This window comes from Homalodisca vitripennis, chromosome 6 (assembly GCF_021130785.1).
Source record: "Homalodisca vitripennis isolate AUS2020 chromosome 6, UT_GWSS_2.1, whole genome shotgun sequence".
In the NCBI taxonomy this organism is placed as follows: Eukaryota; Metazoa; Arthropoda; class Insecta; order Hemiptera; family Cicadellidae; genus Homalodisca; species Homalodisca vitripennis.
Window position 1 is genome coordinate 87,894,339 of NC_060212.1, and position 24,223 is coordinate 87,918,561.

The following is a 24,223-nucleotide window of genomic DNA, read 5'->3' on the forward strand; positions in this document are numbered from 1 at the left end:
AATAGTAATCGTACGTTTATGCGGTACTTGTTTTTAATTGATGTCAATGGATATTCTAGTTACAAACATCTTGGACCCATACAAATTAAAGCAGATTGAATCTAACATTATTGTTAATATATAAAAGAGGATTAGCCACAAAAACTTAGGTATTTCTAATTTGGTTATTTAGTGGTTAGTTACTGAAAGATCAATTTAAATTTTGTTACTAGCGTAAAATTTTTAAATTAAAGAACACTAAACGGCAACTAAAGAAAGTGCCTCACTCTGGCACCTTACTCTACCGATATTAAACTAAACGTAACGAGACACGTGCGGTGAAGGTACTTAGTTACATGACCCCTCAAGGTCACTCGAGGCTGACCCCCAGACATTGACCTTGTCCGAGTCAAGTTCAATCACTTTCTATAGTCCCTCCTTTTACTAGGTGACTTGAGTGTTCATTTAGTGAATGTTGTTATTTCGTAATCATCATCTGGGACAAAAGCAGTACAAGCATACCAACGTGTAGCACGAACTATTTAATTATTAGGGACTGCTCGGCTGGATCCAATAATTTATTACCTTCACATAACAATTCTTTGAATATTTTAAACGGGTAGCGCAGACCACCAAGCAGTATGTATACCTGTTTCAACAACTTACTCTCACCAATTATTTGTCACACTTAATTATTTTCGTATTATTTGGACCTTTTTCGGAGCATTTAAAACAGTTGAAAATAAGTTCACTGGATTTTGTGAGGTTCAATTAGGAAGAAATGAGAAAGAAACATTTAAAAACCTAACAAAGTGCAAAGTGTTACATGTAGTACAGGTTTTCTACCCTTGTAAGCGTATATATTGACTTTGTTAGGTTAATTTAAAGTTGATTTTAAAGTACTTAATAAAATTAAATTGCCACACAGGAATAAAGATTTGATATTTCTTTAAATAGACAACAGTGAGAGTGTATTAATGTAAATGACTGGTCAATTAAAAAAGTTATGATTGCTGGTTTATATATATATATATATATATATATATATATATAATATATATATATATATATAATTTCAATAAACATTGAATCGCAAAAAGTACTTGCTCCGCCGGGAGTCGAACCCGGATCTCTCACTTGCCGGCAAGTGAGAGATCCGGGTTCGACTCCCGGCGGAGCAAGTACTTTTTGCGATTCAATGTTTATTGAAATTAAATAAGGCTATTGCCATTTATAAAGTTTAACGTAAATAAAAGTCATTTGACAGTTATTTGGTCTTCCGATCATATGTTAGTTAGCTTATTTAAACGCATATGTGACAGATACGGCCAAATACAAAATAATTGAATCGGAAAAAAGTAAGCGCTCTGTGGTGTAATGGTAGCACATTCACCCGGCAAGTGAGAGATCCGGGTTCGACTCCCGGCGGAGCAAGTACTTTTTGCGATTCAATGTTTATTGAAATTAAATAAGGCTATTGCCATTTATAAAGTTTAACGTATATATATACATTTACTATACATATATATATATTTATATATCATATTAAATTATTAACTTATTTATTAACTCTTACTCGCAGTTTAGCAGTTTAGCAAGTGTACCGTAAGTGTTGAAATGCTTTTAATAAAACCTGTTTTATTTTCATTGCTATGTTTACAGTCAAAGATCAAAATCTTTTTTGGTGAGCACCACGAATTAACAGGTATATATCAATAATACTTTATACCATTGAGTTAGTTCTAAGTTTTCAGCGCTTTTTCTAAACATTTTTACTTTTAAAAAGAATCTCCGAATTTTGAAAATACGAATACCTGCCCATCAATTCTGATATTATTTTTAGAATTTTGTGAAAATAAATTTTGTTAAATTGGAAGATTAAGAGGAAAATCAAATAAGCTGGAAACATGGATGAAATGCTTTTTAACAGACAATTTTCAAAAACATGAGTTTTCACGATACGTAATTATTTAGTACAATATAAGATCTTGAGGTTAAGTAGTAGAGAGGATTTGATAGTCCTAACTTCCCCTCTAATCAAGACATGTTTCATTTCATCTTAGTACATTTTTATAAAACATTGACGGAAGTTGTTATCACGGATTAATTAGGAAAGGAATACTTGCTTACAATTAACCCTGCTATGAGCTAACTTGAATGTAAATGTACTAATTAGGGGTAAGTAGTGCCTAATATTTTAGTTGCAATTTCGTTGCTATACTTTCAATACCAATATGATGTACACCATAGGTAATGCATAGAACACGTTTTTGACACCGCGATTATAAGATAACTTAGTTTATGGTTTATTAGTTTCCGTAGGTTGTGTACTTTAGTTTGCGAGATATTGACATGTAAACGTCAGACACATAACATTCCTTTAAACTACCACAACTGATCATAAGAGTAGATTAAACAATCGTCACTTGAACAGATGTGTAGACCACTACGGCTTTATAATCTTAATTTTATTTATTAACACACGCCTATATAACTATTCTGTTATGAAATTCTGTAGAGTATATCGCAGCATTCGGCATTAAGAGTGTATACGTTTCTTTAATTTATTATGGCTGATAGTTAGCGAAGCCTATCATTTGAGAGGCTAGAAAATGTAATTTAAGTTTGTCTGTTCGTTTATTTGTCTGTCCGCACAATATATTGAGAACGAATTGACCTATAGACTTTAAATTTTGCACGAAGCTTCATTTCTATTAAAGCTACATTGGGTTCGACGATAGTGCATGTTAATGCATGCATTTTGTTGAGCGTTAGCGAACACTTATACAATGGTTTTACGGGTCCATATAGATATATACTTTTGTTTTGCATGCAACGTTAAGAAGTCTGTTACAGGATAGTGCAACCACGGTTTTTGAAATTTTCCGTAATTAGTAATAAATGCATTGTTTTGACAGTACGTAAATGGACATTTTTATGTTTGATAGCACCTCAATGGGATGGCAATAATTAGTAACAATTATATTTATTAAAAATAGAAGAGTATTTTCGGATTTTTAGCGATGAAGCCAAACATAGTCTTAAACAGTAACTGGTATTAGGATATTCTGCAAATTCTCCCTATTAGTTGTTGAAAAATAAAGAACTGTATCAAGGCCACGTATGGGATTGAGAATTGTAAGGCTGTTGTAAGAATGCCAATGTTTAGATTGTATTTTTGTGAATATAAAGATTACTAAAAGGGCTGTTAATATAATCTTTACCCAGAGTAATGTTTTGGAGTTTCTACTATATTGTTTAGAGTTAGCAGATATGTCAGTATATTTTGCGATACAATTTTAGTTAGTTTATGAGACTATTCAAGATACAGTTGACAGTTGTTCGTGTAGGAGATGAATAGTAAAAGCACCGTATTAATTGAAAAAAAAGAATAAAACTCATTCTATGAAACATGGCTTATTGCACATTTGTTGTTTGAAAGCCGATTTCAGATGTGTAGGCAATGGGCTTCTCTTTCATTGACACTTAGTTTAGGTGTGTCTTGATACTATCTTCTAATTATTGCAACTAAAATTGCAAATAAGTTCTGTGATGATATCTGATAGCAGAAATAAAGATGAATATTTTTTAATGAAGTAAAATTCAACAGCTATACACGTAATTCTTAAAACTCCATGTTATTAGGAATTTACAATACAATAGATTTTAAAAATCAGTGCGGTGATTCATTACCTAAATTTAATCACAAGTCAACCTCGCATGCGTTGTTGTTCTTGATGTATAATATTGGTTAGTCAGTAACTGGTATTTGACCTATACACTTGTACATTTCTGTCGAAGAAAGAGTTCTTGTTGTTAGTGTTGCGCTGATTGTGGTGTGTGTTGGATACTTTTGGCGTGACATTTTGCATATTTAATTTACGTTTTTCCAGGTCCAGTGTGTTTATAGCTTCTAATTACTTTGGATTTGTATATATAAATTCAAATACCAAATTAACCTTTCAAAACCGTCTCGTTAAAGCGCCAGTACAATGTTTTTAAATCTTCCAAAAAATCCCTCTATAGCAAACTTGCTTGCAGAAAATAATAATGAAAAGAACCTTCCTCATTGCATACTTGAATTTTTTCGGATTTTTCTTTACACTATCTATTAACATACTTTTTTGTGGAATAAGAGTATTTTATTATTATACTAATATTAACTTGATGAATACTAATTACTTTGAAGTTAATATAGCTTTCGATTCGGTTTGTTACAATGTTCTCGTTTAAACCTGAAATCTGTTAAATGGTATGCCTTAAGGGTGTAATGGTTTATATAGATAAGATATTAATAGTTAAAATTATAACATTCAAACATTTTGTTTTTTAAAAATATTTTAGAGTATATCGTAATATGCAATATGGTATTTGGTATACATTTTTAAATGTACAAAGTGTACATTTTATAACTAGTTTATATAAATAAGGGGCTTATTAAAAACCATTCACATTAATAACATGTTTCAAAAATATTGTATATGAAGTGTTTATTTTATGTATTAAAATTATTTGTGTACTGAGATATTATAGATTCATGGAAGTATTACTCACCAAATAAATCCTTCTAACATAAGTATTTATCCCTTTTCTCCCTTTCCTTGAACTGACGGAGGAGGGAGGCCTCCCACCGAGACAACCACCCGAGCCGCTCTATCATTACCTCCGGTATCAGCAGAAGGTGTCCGGCCCTTGACAACCGATCACGGCCAACCGTCCCTTCCCTTTCCCAGGTCAATCACAACTTGCGAGTTGTGTAAACTCGATTAAACCTTTTGTAATGCCCAGTTGCGACAACGGGCCATCTCGATGGCGATCGCGCGTCCCGCGTCCTTTGTTTCAATTAAATATGCCTCTCATACCAAGGTTTATGTGCGTATTAATGCATTGTGTAATGGCAGCCGAGTGCATATTCATTTACGTTACACTTTAAATACTAAATCATTAAATAATCTTCAATAAAATAGTAATGTACTTGTAATAAACAATAAAACATGAACAATAGTGGTCTAGTATATTTTAATGCTTTTTACTATCGTTTCTTTCTTCAGTACGTACTCACGAGAAAATGCAAAGATATATAGTTTCAATAGTGAAAATTACTGACTAGATAGTAATATTTTTGTATGAGATGAAGTGCTAAATTTGAAAATATAAAGTTATTTTATTGAACTTATTTCACTTTGGACAAGAAGTTAAAGAAACTCCTCATTACAATGCGTCTAAAATAATACATCAACGCTTGTTTCCGGCGTGATGGTATTGGTATGGTTGGGAATAGAGTTTACCTATTGTTGAGATCTCATGAAGAGGGATAGCGGGCTCTTATCTCTCTTGGAAGAAGGAGGGGCTAACTCCCTTCCAGTCAGAGTGGATGTCAAAAATGTAACCATGTGAACAACGTAAGGACTCTGTGTGAACTGACATACTTCCTCATGACACCGGCTGTGCAATATTAAGAAACAAATAGTATTCAAGTTTGCGTGGAGAAATGTTCAACAACACCTTTCATTCTTATTAAGAATAAAAACTGGAATGAACCTGGCCCTAATAGCTTTGTAAGGACAGGTTTTAATTCACCTGATTGCGTGACTTTGAGATACTAGAAAATGCCAACTAGATCTTAAAAGCCAGCTGTAGTGTATCGTCTTCGAGTTAAAAAAATGTAAGGCCTAAATCTTGGTTACAGAATGATAGAACATGTCTTACTGTAAGTACTCGTATATGACTAGGACACATACAAATGTTTTTGTTCTATTTTTGTTTGTTGTGCTGTAAAGTGTATACTTTCTGAGTATGAAATTCATGAACTACGAGGGTTGTTTCTGGATCCAAATTAATAACAATGAAGATATATTTTACGTGCGTGTTAAGTATATATTTAAAAGAGACACACCCCATAACACCAAGAACAAAAATAAGAAAACCAAAGTTTTTGAATTTTGACATTCGGGCTAAAATGACGTGGCCCAGCCGGCTTAGAGTAGGTTGAAAGACATTTTACGAAATCAAATGTGCCATAAATAACACAAAGCCACTTCATTAGTGTCCAATTTGCAAAGAATAAGTTTTAAAACAAATTTGAAGCAGGGGATTAAGCAGAGTTAGCTGGGAGGTTGGTCATTGACTACAAATATGTACATTAAGAAATTGGAAACATTTTGGCAAATGTTTGGAACCACAATGATAGGAAAAGGAAGAGGAAAAGAAAGATGAACCAGTAAGAAGAATAATTTAATACGCATAATTAATAAGCTAACTGATAAAGAAATGGAAGAGTCTACAATTTATTTTACTCTAGAAAGATTTTGCCTTTGGAAATTCAACCCATTAAACGAAGTGTGAACATTAAGCTTGATATATTCGTTTAATCTAAATTAGTGAATTATTTTGTAAACCTGAAGTTTGAAGCCCACTGAACGGAGAAACAGGTTTAAATAAACAGACGAACAATAAATTTTAAAAATCAATTATATTTTGTTGTTGATAATATTTAGATAGTTACTATACATTATGAGTTTACTGCTAGTAGAGTTGAACCACGAAATCCAATACTATTTCATAGATATATCTGATATAGTATGCATATATGATTAAAATAACGTTTTATTTCATATGTTATAAGATTGCATTGATTTATAGTGTTACACGAAATGAGAAAAAAACCTTACTACTGTGGAACGTGATCTGTTTTAAGCAATCATATTGGAGTTTAGTTAACTGTAGTAAAATTGTATTGTGTATGATTTTACAGTATTAGAAAATTTAGAGGCTATTTTATAAGCAAAATGTTCTATATGTCTTGTACTGTGTAACTTAAAGGTTTCCGGAAAAGGAGAATGAGAAAATTTACTAAAGGTAAACAGTGTTATCTCAAATAAGAGATTTCCTGATTCACTTTTCAGTACCATTACTCAAGCATCAAATACTAAAATTTATGTTAAATAAATCCAGTTATAATGCATAACTTTTTATTTATCAGCATATGTATTTATATTTTGTAATGCGTCACCCAAGTTCTTTTTATTGCACAAGTTTTGTTATGTTACATAGCTATAAAATGATTTAAAATTTATAAAATATATTGTGTTTAAATTGAAACTTATCAATTTATATTTACCTTAAATTTACCCTTGGAAAGAATTTACTGTCAAAAAATAGACAATAAGAGGTAGATCTGCCTCACAATCCAATTGGTGCGAACTGAATTCAAATATATCAAACAATCAAACTTGAGGCGAGGGAGATGCAAATTATTTTTCAATCACTTTGAATATAAACGATAAATCAATCTATGGATTTATTCTCTACCACCTACCTTTTCAGTAGGTTATTTAGTGCATAAATTTTATCATGTGTAATCTCTTCTATGTATATATTATCTGTAATCTTTATCTATAAAAGTATAAACCTTAACTCAATCACTCTTTATTTTACAACATTTCAGAAAGTAGATATTTAGCAAACGTTATCCTTGAACGTTAAACTTGAAATGGTCCACCAAAGCATTTTATGACGATCAATCACTTACTTATAAGGGTTGAAATCGTAATAAAAATATGCAAAAATGTATTGTTTCCGAAAAAGATAAAATGTGACGTACAGGTGTATTGTGGCTAAAATAGAAATTGAAATATCCATAGGGATTTAAGTAAGGTAACATTTTAGAAGAACTATATTTTCCCGATTTTATAGAAATACGAAATTAAATACACGTGTGTCTTATACTCTCAACAGGGAAATCAAATACATTCATGCTATAAAATATTAACTCTACATCGAATTTGGAAAAGGGTTATAACCACCAGAAAGCTTGTTTATTTGTTTTTATACTACCGACATCCTAGAAATATTCATTTTTATAAAGTAATTAAGAAGCTCCTATAATATTGATAACTCAAAATGATACTGTATTAACTAAGTTACTTTGCTTTCCTTTCCCGACCAAGAGAATATATACGTAATTATGTAGGTCTCAGAAATCTACTTCTCTCAAAAGAGGTCTACTTAAAATGTTCTTTCTCTTTAAGATATTTTCAGTGCCATAGTTGAGTATGCGTTTGTGTCAAAATCAAGAAAATATATAAACATACTACAGATTGAGAAGTCTACTGCAGACAAAATGTCTACTTTCGGTATGTAAGTGGGAAATCTTTAGAAAATGTATACAATATTTCAATAATCGTTTATATAAGAGGTTTTGAGTTATATGTCTTATTTTTATGTTAGGGTAAATACCACATTACAATGTTAAGCCGACCAGTCTTGGGTATTAATACTTTCTTAAACTTATATATTGGAATTTTTCATAATTAAAGTGTGTCTTATAACAGCGTTTAAATATTATTTCCAACAACACACGTTACATCAAGTATTTGCAATTCATTACATGTTTTTAGTTTGTCATTGGCTCAATTTGGAAAAAAAATTATCTTTTTTATCCGCATTAAACTACTAATCAATCACGTATATTAAAATTAAAGTGTAATCAAATGTTTCATTTTGTTTTCGTACTTCAGGTGAAATATAAAAGAAAGTTGAAGGTGACAATAGCAGTTTAGTTTTTGTTTAATTTGGTTTATGGTTTGGTTAGAGTAATTAAACATATAGTTGTGCAGTCATAGAACAATATTTACACAAAAAATAGTTGATTAAATTTAACACGATCTTTCAATTAATATTCTTCATCTGTAGAGACCAATATGGAAATTTTCGCTACTTTCGAGTCCAGTAGGGTGGGAGTTTCGAAATAAGAGAACCCCACTCTCTCTCTGGGGGTGGGCCTCTGGGTGGGTGGTTGGCTGTATTTATGCGAGAGACCGTATAAATGTCCATGTAAAATTTCAATACAGTCTGGGTCCACCCGACACTACGGCTGCACTCTGAGTGATGGGTCCAACGACCGCCGACTGACACTGTACCATCGGTCGAATATATTATACGCTTGATAGCAATATAAACCAACAAGGGCACTTTCGCTTGTATAATACTTCTGCGTGAGAGAGGAAGTAGACGTTATAACGGCACCGAAAATATCTTAGATCGCCAGTACACGCTTTTTGGCTGATGTATACTTTACTCCCGATGTATTTTCACGATCGCTGCATGATAAATTCAACGTTACTACGACATTAGTTATGCCTTAGAGAGTGCAATAAATTGACTGCGTGACACGGAAGTAGACGCTTTCCACTTCGGGTTATTAAAAAATTTTATGCATTACGATAATATTTTAAAGCAGCCTACAACATCGCACGTTTAAGTTTCATAATTATTAAAATTCAGGGCAAAAAAAGTAACCATAAGGAAAAAGATTGTATCTTCAGGAAACCGTGTAAACTATACTGTACTATATCAGTAAATAAGTATGCATTAGTACAAATAATGTAATGTTTTGTAACTTACTTTCAACTGTGAAATTATAAATGTTTATTTAACATATAAACCTCCATTATAAATAAAAAACCTAGCGATAAAGTCCACTTTCTCTATTGAAGAATCCGTTGTCACGAATCCAATGTATTTCTACTAAACGGTTGATTCCTTCCGCTTACAGATGACTAGAACTGCAACAGTAAACAGAAGCAAATTATATTACATATATTGCAGGCGAAGCACGTATGTAGCTGTATTGCAACATAGCTACTGGCAATGCATAAAGTACAAGGCAATGTGAGTTACATATTACATGAACATACTTAAGCTATTCACTCTTCTCACACTGTTCATGCTTGTTTCATGCTCTTATGTAAACTGTTATGTATTTCAGAATGTTTTAGTTTATATAAATAATCAATTTACCGTATGTCTTAAAATAGATTAATGTTACGGATAAACTGTAAAAACTTTCCAAATTATATGTCAGTTCTGACAATAACAATAAACAATATTCACTTAAAATTCCATTACGTTACATTTTAAAATACTTAAAATGCCGACTAAGAAATATTGTGACTGACTAATTAATCCAAAATTATTATCTTGAATTATCAATACGTGAACTCTCAAAGCTGTGTCATTATTCAGGACTCCAAAACACTTTTCTCTTAACTTAGGGTCTAGTATTCTGAAACGAAACAGGAGATCGGAATTTCTGAGTGACCATTACTTCTCTCAGAAGTATTACTTACCAAATAAATCCTTCTAACATAAGTATTTATCCCTTTTCTCCCTTTCCTTGAACTGACGGAGGAGGGAGGCCTCCCACCGAGACAACCACCCGAGCCGCTCTATCATTACCTCCGGTATCAGCAGAAGGTGTCCGGCCCTTGACAACCGATCACGGCCAACCGTCCCTTCCCTTTCCCAGGTCAATCACAACTTGCGAGTTGTGTAAACTCGATTACACCTTTTGTAATGCCCAGTTGCGACAACGGACCATCTCGATTTCGATCGCGCGTCCCGCGTCCTTTGTTTCATTCAAATATATCTCTCATACCAATGTTTATGTGCACATTAATGCCTTGTGTAATGGCAGACGAGTGCATATTCACTTACGTTACGCTTTAAATACTAAATCATTAAATAATCTTCAATAAAATAGTAATATACTTGTAATAAACAATAAAAAACAATAGTGGTCTAGTATATTTTAATGCTTTTTATTATTGTTTCTTTCTTCAGTACGTACTCACGAGAAAATGCAAAGATATATAGTTTCAATAGTGAAAATTACTGACTAGATAGTATTATTTTTGTATGAGATGAAGTGCTAAATTTGAAAATATAAAGTTATTTTATTGAACTTATTTCACTTTGGACAAGAAGTTAAGGAAACTCCTCATTACAATGCGTCTAAAATAATACATCTACGAATGTTTCCGGTGTGATAGTATTGGTATGGTTGGGAATAGAGTTCACCTATTGTTGAGATCTCATGAAGAGGGATAGCGGGCTTTTATCTCTCTTGGGAGAAGGAGGGGCTAACTCCCTTTCAGTCAGAGTGGATGTCAAAAATGTAACCATGTGAACAACGTAAGGACTCTGTGTGAACTGACATACTTCCTCATGACACCGGCTGTGCAATATTAAGAAACAAAGAGTATTCAAGTTTGCGTGGAGAAATGTTCAACAACACCTTTTATGCTTATTAAGAATAAAAACTGGAATGAACCTGGCCCTAATAGCTTTGTAAGGACAGTTTTTAATTCACCTGATTGCGTGACTTTGAGATACTAGAAAATGCCAACTAGATCTTAAAAGCCAGCTGTACTGTAACATCGTCGAGTTAAAAATATGTAAGGCCTTAATCTTGGTTACAGAATGATAGAACATGTCTTACTGTAAGTACTCGTATATGACTAGGCCGCATACAAATGTTTTTGTTCTGTTTTTGTTTGTTGTGTTGTAAAGTGTATACTTTCTGAGTATGAAATTCATGAACTACGAGGGTTCTTTCTGGATCCAAATTAATAATAATGAAGATATATTTTACGTGCGTGTTAAGTATATATTTAAATGAAACACACCCCATAACACCAAGAACAAAAATAAGAAAACCAAAGTTTTTTAATTTTGTCATTCGGGCTAAAATGACGTGGCCCAGCCGGCTTAGAGTAGGTTAAAAGACATTTTAAGAAATCAAATGTGGCATAAATAACACAAAGCCACTTCATTAGTGTCCAATTTGCAAAGAATAAGTTTTAAAACAAATTTGAAGCAGGGGATTAAGCAGAGTTAGCGGAGGTTGGTCATTGACTACAAATATGTACATTACGAAATGTTTGGAATCACAATGATAGGAAAATGAACAGGAAAAGAAAGACGAACCAGTAAGAAGAATAATTTAATAAGCATGCTTAATAAGCTAACTGATAAAGAAATGGAAGAGTCTACAATTTATTGTACTCTAGAAATTTTGCCTTTGAAAATTCAATTCCTTAAGCACCCATAAACGCGGTGTGAACATAAAGCTTGATATTTTCGTTTAATCTGAATTAGTGAATTCTTGAGTAAGCCTGAAGTTTGAAGCCCATTAAAGGGAGAAACTGGTTTAAATAAACAAACGAACAAGAAATTTAAAAAATCTATTATATTGTGCTGTTGATAATATTTCGATAGTTACTATACGTTATGAGTTTACTGCTAGTAGAGTTGAACCACGAAATCTATTACTATTTCCTAGATATATCTGATATAGTATGCGTATATGATTAAAATTACGTTTTATTTCATATGTTATAAGATTGTATTGATTTATAGTGTTACACCAAACGGGTGAAATCTTATTACTGTGGAACGTGATCTGTTTTAAACGATCGCTATGAAGTATTGTTAACTGTAGTAAAATTGTATTCAGTATGATTTCACAGTATTAGACAATTTAGAGGCTATTTTATAAGCGAAATGTTCGATATGTCTTGTGCTGTGTAACTTAAAGGTTTTTGGAAAAGAAGAAAGAGAAAATATACTGAAGGTAAAAAGTGTTATCTCAAATAAGAGACTTTCTGATTCACCTTTCAGTACTATTACTCAAGCATCAAATACTAAAATTTATGTTAAATAAATCCAATTATAAGCATAACTGTTTATTTATCAGCATACGTATTTATATTTTGTAATACTTCACCCAAGTATTTTTATTGGACAAGTTTTGTTATGTTACATACAGTAGCTATAAAATGATTTACAATTTATAAAACATATTGTGTTTAAATTGAAACTTATCAATTTATATTTACCTTCAATTTACCCTTGGAAAGAATTTACTGTACAAAAATAGACAATAAGAGTTAGATCTGCCTCACAATCCAATTGGTGCGAACTGAATTCAAATATATCAAACAATCAAACTTGAGGCGAGGGAGATGCAAATTACTTTTCAATCACTTTGAATATAAACGAGAAATCAATCTATGGATTTATTCTCCACCTTTCAGTGTGTTATTTAGTGCATACATTTTTATCATTGTAACCTCTTCTATGTAAAAATTATCTATAAAAGTAAAAACCTTAACTCACTTACTCTTCATTAATTCTGAAATGTTATAACATTTTGAGAAAGTGGATATTTAGCAAACGTTATCCACTTGAAATAGTCCACCAAAGCATTTTATGATGATCAGTCACTCACTTATAAGGGTTGAAATCGTAATATAAATATGCAAAAATGTATTGTTTCCGAAAAAGATAAAATGTGACATAGAGTTGTATTGTGGCTAAAATATAAAATAAAAAAAATCATGAAGATGAAACATCATAGGGATTTAAGTAAGGTAACATTAGAAGAACTATATTTTCCCGATTTTATACAAATACGAAATTCAATACACGTGTGTCTTACACTCTCAACAGGCAAAGTAAATATGTTCATGCTATCAACAATCAACTCTACATCTAATTTGTAAAAGGGTTATAAACCCACCAGAAAGCTTATTTATTTGTTTTTATACTAGCGACATCCTAGAAATATTCATTTTTATAAAGTAATTAAGAAGCTCCTATAATATTGATAACTCAAAATGATACTATATTAACTAAGTTACTTTGCTTTCCTCTCCCGACCAAGAAAATATATACTGCAGACAAAAAAGTCTACTTTCGATATGTAAGTGGGAAATCTTAAGGGAATTTATACAATATTTCAATAATCAAATTTCAATAAAGCATGTTAGGGTAAAGACCACGTGATAATGTCAAGTCTTGGGTATTAAGACATATATATTGGACTTATATATTGGAACTTTTCATAATTAAAGTGTGTCTTATAACAACGTTTAAATAGTATTTCCAACAACACGCTTTACATCAAGTATTACCAATTCATTACATGTTTTTAATTTGTCATTGGCTCAATTTGGAATAAAAATTATCTTTGTTGTCCGCATTAAACTACTAATCAATCACTTATATTAAAATTAAAGTGTAATCAAATGTTTCATTTTGTTTACGTACTTCAGGTGAAATATAAAAGAAAGTTGAAGGTGCCAATAGCAGTTTAGTTTTTGTTTAATTTGGTTTATGGTTTGGTTAGAGTAATTAAACATATAGTTGTGCAGTCATAGAACAGTATTTACACAAAAAATAGTTCTTTTTTATATTACAATTAGTTACATTTAACACGATCTTTCAATTAATATTCTTCATCTGTAAAGACCAATATGGAAATTTTTGCTACTTTCGAGTCCAGTAGGGTGGGAGTTTCGAAATAAGAGAACCCCACTCTCTCTCTGGGGGTGGGTCTCTGGGGGGGGGGGGGGGTGGTTGGCTGTATTTATGCGAGATACCCTATAAATGTCCATGTAAAATTTCTGTACAGTCTGGGTCCACCCGACATGCCGGCTACACTCTGAGTGACGGGTCCACCGACCGCCGACCGACACTGTACCATCGGTTGAATAGATTATATGCTTGACAGCAAAATAAACCAACAAAGGCACTTTCGCATATATAATATTTATGCTTGAGAAAGGAAGTAGACGTTATAACAGCACCAAAAATATCTTAGATCGGCAGTCCACGCTTTTTGGCTGAAGTATACTTTACTCCCGATATATTTTCACGATCTATGCATGATACATTCAACGTTACTACGACATTAGTAATGCCTTAGAGAGTGCAATAAATTGACTGCATGACACGGAAGTAGACGCTTCCCACTTCGGGATATTAGAAAAAGTTAATACATCGAAATAATATTTTAAACTAGCCTACAACATAGCATGTAGTATGAGTTTCATAATTATTAAAAATCTGGGCCATAAAAAAAGAAAACTGACCATAGGGAAAAAGCATACATTAGTACAAATAATGTCATATATTGTAACGCACTTTCAGCTGTAAAATGTAACCTAAGAGAATTATAAATGTTTATTTAACATGTAAAACTCTTTTAGAGATCAACAAGTCCACTTTCTCTATTGAAGAATCCGTTGTCACGAATCCAATGTATTTCTACTAAACGGTTGATTCCTTCCGCTTACAGATGACTAGAACTGCAACAGTAAACAGAAGCAAATTGTATTACATATATTGCAGGCGAAGCACGTATGTAGCTGTATTGCAACATAGCTGCTGGCAATGCATAAAGTACAAGGCAATGTGAGTTACATATTACATGAACATACTTAAGCTATTCACTCTTCTCACACTGTTCATGCTTGTTTCATGCTCTTATGTAAACTGTTATGTATTTCAGAATGTTTTAGTTTATACAAATAATCAATTTACCGTGTGTCTTAAAATAGATTAATGTTACGGATAAACTGTACAAATTTTCCAAATTATATGTCAGTTCTGACAATAACAATAAAAAATGTTCACTTAAAATTCCATTACGTTATATTTTAACATAGTTAAAATGCCGACTAAAAAATATTGTGGCTGACTATTTAATCCAAAATTATTATCTTGAATTGCCCGCAAACACTCGCCCCAATCCACACTTAGATATGTAATGATATCGAACAACGTTGCTTATATTGATGTACTTCAAGCAAAATTTAAAGTCTATACATCAATTGTGTTTCGAGATACCGTGAGGAAAAATAGACAGAAAAAACAATATTTCTAACCTCTGTGTGAGTGTTCACCTACGAACCAAATCTAAAGTTGGAGTTGCACTATTATTGAACTCGATGCTGTTCATAGAATTTAAGCTTCATAAAAAATTTCAAGTGTATACTTTATTTTGAAAATTTCGTGCAGAAAAAATAGAAAAGAAATCACTTCACTAACGTTCAGAACAATATATGTACCATTACCGAACTTAATTTTTCCCATATAGAAACTAGCGTAATGCAAACTTTTATGTGTATACATAATTTATTTTACTACATATCTTGCTGAAAATCAAACAGACCAAACTGCCAGCCACTGAGTCTTCACTAACGCTCAGCCGTTATTCAATATACTACTGGAACCCATCTTAGTGTTGAAAAAATTAATATTAATTTATAAGGCTAAAATATTCGAAGGACATCAAGATGGATTTTACATCTGACAAAATGTAAAGAAAAATTAAGAACAATAAAATAAATTTGTTTGCGCTCAGGTAGTAAGCATACTGCTGGCCACGCGCCTGGGAGGAGGGACAGAGGTGGCGGTGCCTGAGAGGTACCTGAGACCACGTGATTACAACCCTCATCCCCTGGAGACACTACTGGCCGCCACGTTGCCTCAGCAGTTGCTGGATCAGCAGCCCTATCCGTACCTCAGCAGGGAGGACAGGCGACAGGACAACCGACCTGTACAGTTCCCCGACGTCCCAGACTCCGTCAAGCCCACCAAGAGCCACACTCCTGGCTACATCACGGTAGGTAATTCGCATATCAGGACGTCTATTTCAGAGAATTTCGCCATCACACCCTTTCGCAAAATTGATAACACGGCTATTTTTTTTTGTCCCACATATGCACTAGAATTAGGTCATGCCATCATTTTTGTTTTTTATTTGAATTTAGGTCCGTTGAAATAAATAGGTAAACAATACAATAATAGCTAAGATAGAATACTTATTATTAATTAATAATGGTCAAATTATATGTAAACTAGTGTATATATTTCATCTCAGTATTTAAATTAAGTACGTGTCTTATGAATTGCATGAACAAAAATTTCAAAATAGCAATTGCCATATAAAGAGACGAATCTGTATGTTCTTAATACAAATAATGTTCTTTGTCCAAATGTACAAAATAACGTTAATTATTTGACTTTTTCTAACCACGTATTTTAGGGCCATTGATATAGAAGGTATTTTGATAACACTAATTGAAGGATTTTTTATGAACTTTACTTTATACTTTTCTAAACTTGTGAGAGGCAGGGAGAGAATATAAACCTCAATGATGTTAAAACCCATTAATGCTTCAAACTTATATTTGTTTTACAAATCTATAGTCTTATAACTTTAATGAATACTAATCGCTTTTGGTCTGGTACATGAAACAAATACAAATTCATTGAACTTAGTAACTAGGACCATTGATTAGAGTTCGCTAGTGATGCGCTGTCCTGCTAATGGTAGTTCCTAGATCTGGACATCAGATAGCGCTGTAAACAGTGTTTCAGTAAGATTGAGTGTTCTATTTTGTTATATTATATGAATATTAAGTAAATTAATTCTTTTTTGTGACGCTTAAATGTATTTTAGTAAGGCCACTACTCATAAAGTATGTATAGATTTATCAACACGTTCGTGTTGCTTACCGGATAGCATTAGCTACAGAATTGGTTAATGCCCGGCATATCAGATTCTAAATATTAATAGAATCTAGACCTTAATAAAGTACACCATTTATCCTTAGTTAGTCTATGCATATAAAGGTTTATCTAATAAACCTTATACGTATGCATGAAATATGCATTACTGAAGTAGAAAAGGTCCAAAGTGATAAAAAAAGAACAATAGACGTAATAAATAATTGATTTATTTTATGATATGAGAAAATCTATAACTGTTTACGTCAGTAATATAAATTATGTTGTATTAAATTGGTTTATTATCTCCTATTTCTTGGTTTTCAGGCATGAATATTTTATTTGACACTTGTTTTTGTTGGCATTGGTGAAATATTAAGCATATACGCTCATCAAACTTTCCAAGCAATAATTCAGTATGACGAAATATTGGAGGACCTGTTAGAGCGCAAGGAAATTATACAGTAAAAAATAAATAAATGAACGTGAAAGTTTCCCTGTAAAGACGACAATGATGGCTAAGTTAAAATGTTTTATCTTTTTATGAATCCAACCAGTCTACTAAATTTACTTCATCACGTGTGTTAGTTACATATTTTAAAATATAATTTGTTTACCCTGCGTTAGTATGGTTGTCATCATGTTTACCGATAGTTTTTTACCTTTTAAGTCAAATATTTGTTGCCCTTTGACCTTTCGACCTCATTCTAATAGTTCTTCCTGGGAACAAGAGGACCTACGTAGCAAAGGTTTTCAGGATGTTTAATTAATATTTCACATTAGCTGGCAGAGAACGATACGTCGTTATTCAAGAATCCGTAAACAGGAGACTAGGACCCAAATATGTGCCGTTATGTCTCTTATTTCTATAATAAGTTGATTTCCATGTTCTTAAGGAATAAATTCAAATCAAATTTTAACATTAAGAGAAGCTATTTTCTCATTGATTTTTTTGTAGTTGTATGTAAAATTTAATGCTAAGATAAAAAATAAAATAAGGCCTTAATAATTATTCAACAGTACTAAATTATATCAATATCACATGGTGGAAGTCTATTTCAAATTTTTTCTCAATATTTGACTATTAATTTAAATCTAAAACGAATTTGTGGTAGATTCTAAATAGTATTTATATCTTAAGTTAAATCTAATTGATTTTACAATGTGATATATAGTAGGACTTATAGTTTGCAACAGTATCGAACATAAAGCAGGTGTTTTTATACGGTTATGAGTTCTGCACAACCATCTTTTACATACTAATAGGCCCTGTTAGCAGAATTTAAAACATACAAAAAATACATTCCACATTCTAAGCCGAGGTGCGTTTAAGGATGAATCGTCAATAGAATATAAAAATAAAACGAAAATGGACTTCATCAAAGGTGAAGTTATGACTATAAATTCCTCTCTAACACTTAACCTCAATGCTCGTCTTTTATTAACGGCTCGTATTGTCTTCACTGAACTCTGCAAAAAATGGAATTCACCGAAATTAAATCCACCCTAGATTTTAAATATTTATGAAAGCAGTAGACAGATTAATATAATTTTTTTATATGTACTTGTTGAAATACAATATATGTTGTATAAAAATAGGTATTTGGAAGAGTTTTTTTTTAGATAATCACTACTTAATATAATATTGATTCCAGGAATTATATTTTTCGGATTACTTATTTAATGGTTTTAATGTTGCACAGTTAAGACAGAAAAAGATATTTTATTAATTTTTTAAATATGTAAAAATATGATTACTGAAAGGATTTATTTATATTAAAGACTATTTAAGCCTAAACAAAGTCAGTAAATTACATTGAAATAGTGTTCCTTTATTAGTGGTGTAATATCCCTGCAATTCTTCTTAACGGTTAACGCCTTCCACTAATAAGAAACTAGAATTACAACACAAAATAGAAGAAAATTGCATTACAGACATTGCAGGCGAAGCACGTATACCTACTGGAAGTGTATTGTTGAACGTGTACAAGATAAGGTTATGTGACTTACATATTACATGATCATTCATTGCATTGCAATCCTCACTTACTGAATTATCGTGCTTACTTATTGTTATATCGTTTACATATGCTGAACTGTGTTCTTGTTTATGTAAATAGTTAATGTTTGGCATTATAATTCGTATTCATAGCAAAAATGTACAGGGTGTTTATCAAGTCCTATACCTCCTTAATATTTTCTAACATTAACTATAAAAATATTTGGTGAGATAACTTTTTTATAGTAAAATCTTGTAACATTCACCATTTTGTACTGGTCAGTTTTCAGCATCGATTTTTAATATGCGAACCCTTTACCGTGATGTACCTAAGCTTATGTTTAATATGTTTGTCAATCCCTTATGGTTGGTTGTGAAGAGTTCCTATTCAATGTGAAGAGTCAGTAATTACCCTGACAAATTTATTTCTTGTGTCCAGTATGTATTTACAATGTTTAACTATCCCAGCTCGAATCAAGAAAAGAATATAAATCATCATACAACAACGTCCTGTAACTTTTTGAATCCGTAAACCAGCGTCTTCTTTAAAGGGCGAACCCTTGGAGATAAGATTTAAAGAATAATGTTCTCTTAATAGACGCCTTTAATTTGATATAACAGAACACTAATAGTTAGTTCTAAAAGTAAATTTATAATTGTAGTAAGGATGTATAGCTAGTTTGTACATTGCTTTATCTGTGATTGCTCAAACAATATTGTTATATATTATATAATAAACAAATATAAACTCAGCGCGAGACTTCAGGAACATTCTGTTGAGTCTGGTTATTTAAAATGTAGAAAACCTTTTCTATAGCAGAAATATTCATCAGCATATCAAACGTGATATTTATTACATCAATATGAATTGAATATGATAATTCGCTCTTAATTTCACTCAGATTTTATGCCCTTAATCATGATCTTAATATAGCAGCTTAATATAGCAATTCTGAAGTGATTGGAACAAAAAAAATCAACAACATTGGGTTTTTGTAACTGTACATAAATACTAATTGCAGTACATAAAGATAACTCATTTTGACTAAGGCGATTATAGTCTTAATAGGAGATGATAGTTTTGATGGACAATAACTAATAAATAGAAATAAATAAACGAAATGGTTAGGGCTTAAATTTATTGACGATAAACTCCAAGACAAAACTAATAATGTTCCAAATTTAATTAATTGTTTCTACATTGTTCAAGAGGGATTGAGAAACAGAGTGTACCGTAACTATTCAAATTCGATTATCTAGGATCTAGCATGTTAATGATACCTAGAACTGTATTCTCTAAAACGTACCTCTGTCGAACAATCCATTCATAGGAATCAAATTAAACTATTGTAGAGTAAGTTTACAAACAACTAAACTTGAATCAACAAATCTAACCGTTCCAATGTTTACCTGCTCTCTGTGGTTTTCAATTCTTTGATCACATTACAAAGTTTACTATGATCGCTATTTACACGATTTAAGAATGTTATTGTACCTCTGGTTAATCCTAGGTTCATCCTGTACAAAAGAGCGCCTCAATCTACTGTATTATGCTATATATTTACTATAATAACCCATGCTTATTATATTACAATGGAGTATAAAACGACTCGATAGAATGTAGCTTAAGATACTGTACAGACGGACAGACAGATCTTTTACCTTTTCAACCCAAAGTTAGTAGGGTCCTTCCTTGGGCCAAGAGGACGGAATTTCAAGAAGCTAGGATCTTACTTGGACCAAGAGGACGAAATTTTAAGAATCTAAGATCTTTCTATCAAAAGTTATCATACAGACGGACGGACAGCTCTTTTACCTTTTCAACCCAAAATCAGTAGACTTCTTCCATAGACCATGAGGGCGGAGTTTCAAGAAGCTAGGGCCTTTCTATCAAAAGTTATCGTAAATATGGACTAATGGATGGATAGATGCCATAAGAATGCCCTTTTAGATACTTATTAAATAACCTAGACGTAATAACATAATTTTTAATAACACGGATGTTAAATAATAAGAAATAACCCATGTAATCGTGATAGGCTTAAACATGAACCTACACCTTGGATATAAACGCAACTGAAACTAGGTTAAAAACCAAATGTATAGTTAAATATTTGTGATCAACCGGCATAAAAGTTTCTTCTGGAGATTACTACTGCTTAAACTGGAAAATTTCTTATTCCTTTACTTTCCATCAACACGTTGCCCAAGGTCAAGTCACTGAGTCACGTGGAGACAAAGAGTTTGAAAATAACGGACACATCTAACTAAAACTCTCTTTATAGAGATTGAATTAAGTTTTTAGGAATATTCGACGAGTTTATGAACAGAAGTGAGGCATAAAGAGCTGGTATTCCGATCAATAAAAGTATGTAGCATTTTCGGCGATAGTTAATACCTCCCATTTCCAGGTACCGAAGAACTACGCGTTCGCGTACGCCGTGAAGGACCGCCAGAGTGGGGACGACTTCTCGCACAAGCAGGCTCACAATGGGCAGTCTACCAAGGGCGAGTACAGGGTGAGGCTTCCTGACGGGCGTACACAGATCGTGAGCTACACGGCCGATAAACACGGCTACAAGGCGGATGTGCGGTACGACGAGAGACCGTTGGCCAAGCGGCCTGAGGCCAGCGTGTACTACAGCCCGCCGACTTACACCGGCCTCAGCAACAGCATCCTGCAGGACCCTGACTATCCAGAAGATTCTGAGGTTGGTACTTCAAGATCCGTAAAATGTAGTACACAATTTTATATTTCATTTTGCAATTAAATTTTTAATTCTATTTATAGTTATTACGAAACATAATGAGTACCGTTTTCATTATTTATTTAATATACTAAATGCGAAATATAACATGGATTATGATCATAAATAAATTAAGATGTAGGTGTTTCAGATGTAATAAATTTTAGGGTTGTATAATAATTTTAATTCAAACTCAAAGATTTTGTAAGACGACTTCTTATTAATACTGAAAGAGTCGAAAAATGTATTTTTATCACTTTATCTAAAACTACAGACATTTTAAATAGGAAATTCTGTAGTAGTTTTGTAATCAAGCTCAAATAAAAACGGCTGGGGAAGAAAAGGTAAAGTTTTGATACCAAGAATATGATTTATAGTTTTTAGGCAAGTGTCACTTTTTACTAATAAATAAATTTAACTTATTAATTCTTTCTTAATTGCTTCGTTTTAAATATTCTACTTCAAGTCCTTGTAATTTCACGTAATATGTATTCAGGGAAGTTATTTCAAAAAGTTGCAAATTTAAGAAAAAAAACGTTGTTAAAGCCCAAAATGGATTGCACAGCCAATTTTCTAAAAAATTAACTAAATAAACTTTTATGCTCATTTCATTTTCAGCTATTTAATAACTTAATTACTTCAAGGGACAAAGTTAGTGAAACTGATGCAATTTAAACTTTGTCAAAGAAACTTAAGATAAACGTTGCTTTTCACAGCTGGTATACAAGCAACCCCTGCAGGTGGTCCACAAGTCTAGCTTGGCCCAGCAGTATACAAGAGTGACTGCGACCCCTCGACCTCTGGAGGTGCTCTTCAGCCCCACCCCGCAACCCTACAAGTCCCTCGGTCAGCCAGTACAGTTCCGCAGTCTACCTCAGACAGCCGCGGAGTACACGAGGTCGGACGGTGGGAGCTACTACCCCAACGGTCCCTCGCCTCCTGCTCCCGGGTACTACGCCCCCGCCGTCTCCTCCACAGCCGCTACCCCGATAGTGGAGGAGCAGGACGACATCCCTGCCCCTACCAAGCCCCTAGCCCTCTCACAGTATTACGGGAGCACTCCCTCCCCTCCATCACCTCCACCGACCGCTCAACCCGCCCCTGCTGTCCGCTACATCCTCGTCCCTCAGTCTACAGACTATGTATACACAGACTCGTAGCGTGGGGCGACAGTGTTGTAATTACATTCACACCTTTGTCGTCAAGGACTCGTTAGGGATCCATTCGAGATCGAAGAACTCAGTGAGTGATGAGACGCTGTCAAACGCCAAAAATTACAACATACCTCAAATTAAATTGTACTAAAAATTTAATGGATTTGAGGTGTACGTGATGTTTTCGTATGGAGCAGGAACATTCATATAATTACTGATTACTTTAAAGGCCAGAAAACTTGACTGATTATCAAATTGTACCAGTGAATTAAGTTACCCTGTAGGTGTTAAAAGTATAACATTGTTCTTAATGTACTAATTGCCATACTGTAATGGAAATTAAATAATAATTATATGTATTATTTTGTATTTTTTGTAATAAAACTACATAGCTACTTGGTTTGTAATTTATAATAAGTACCTTTATTAAAGGACGTGTAACGTACGTGTAATATAAGGACACCATATGTATTGTTTATACACTTAAAACTCTAAGTGGATTTTCAAATCCAAAATATTGTTGTTGCTCAAGCTTTTTTACCAGCGGAACCTATCGGATGTACAAAACATTGTGACGTACAGTAATACAACGCTCTATGATAATATTTAAAAAAATCACCTTATTTAATGCTTCTTTATATTATAAAATTGTATTGTCCTACGATATAAAACACCAGTTTTGTGGGTTGATATAAACACTATGGCCCTTTGTTTAAGTTTGACAATGGATGATTCGAAAGGATACTATAATTTTGGGCATTTGTCTTGTAAAGTTTTCAAAAATATAACCCATAGGATTGCCGCCAATCCTATTCTCCTTTCTTAACGAAAGGTATTCAGCTAACTTCTCCACAAAAATGCTATATGTTCATAGCAGAAAGGTATAATCCACAGCTCCAACTAAGACAATAAAGTAAATATGCTGGCGGCAGATACTGCTGGATGCAGCACTCGCATTGTTCCTCCGGTTGTAAAGTTCTGCTCGCAGTTCTATTGTTCCTGGAGTTTGCAGTTCCAGTTTTCCAGCTTGAGTCAGTCTTGTTTTACTTCAGTGGCTTTCATAAAATGATTGCGTCTCTAGAAGAATAATCTGAGACTTAAAGAATGTATGTAACATACTGTATACTGTACACTACTGTCAGATTACTGGCGTAACAATGAAACAGTGCACTTACAGGCTACTTGAGGTATGAAAATTAAAATGT

General features: G+C 32.7%; 1 protein-coding gene across 1 annotated transcript in view; it reads left to right on the forward strand.

Moving 5' to 3' along the window:
- Positions 1–23,413, forward strand: part of LOC124364539 (extensin-2-like) — a 35,327-nt gene extending 11,914 nt beyond the window's left edge. The window contains exons 2-4 of the mRNA XM_046820099.1: positions 15,971–16,231; positions 21,529–21,828; positions 22,581–23,413. Of these exons, the coding sequence (XP_046676055.1) occupies positions 15,971–16,231; positions 21,529–21,828; positions 22,581–23,024 (1,005 nt within the window). The 3' untranslated portion in view covers positions 23,025–23,413. The remainder of the gene's footprint in view (positions 1–15,970; positions 16,232–21,528; positions 21,829–22,580) is intronic.
- Positions 23,414–24,223: the final 810 nt, after the last annotated feature.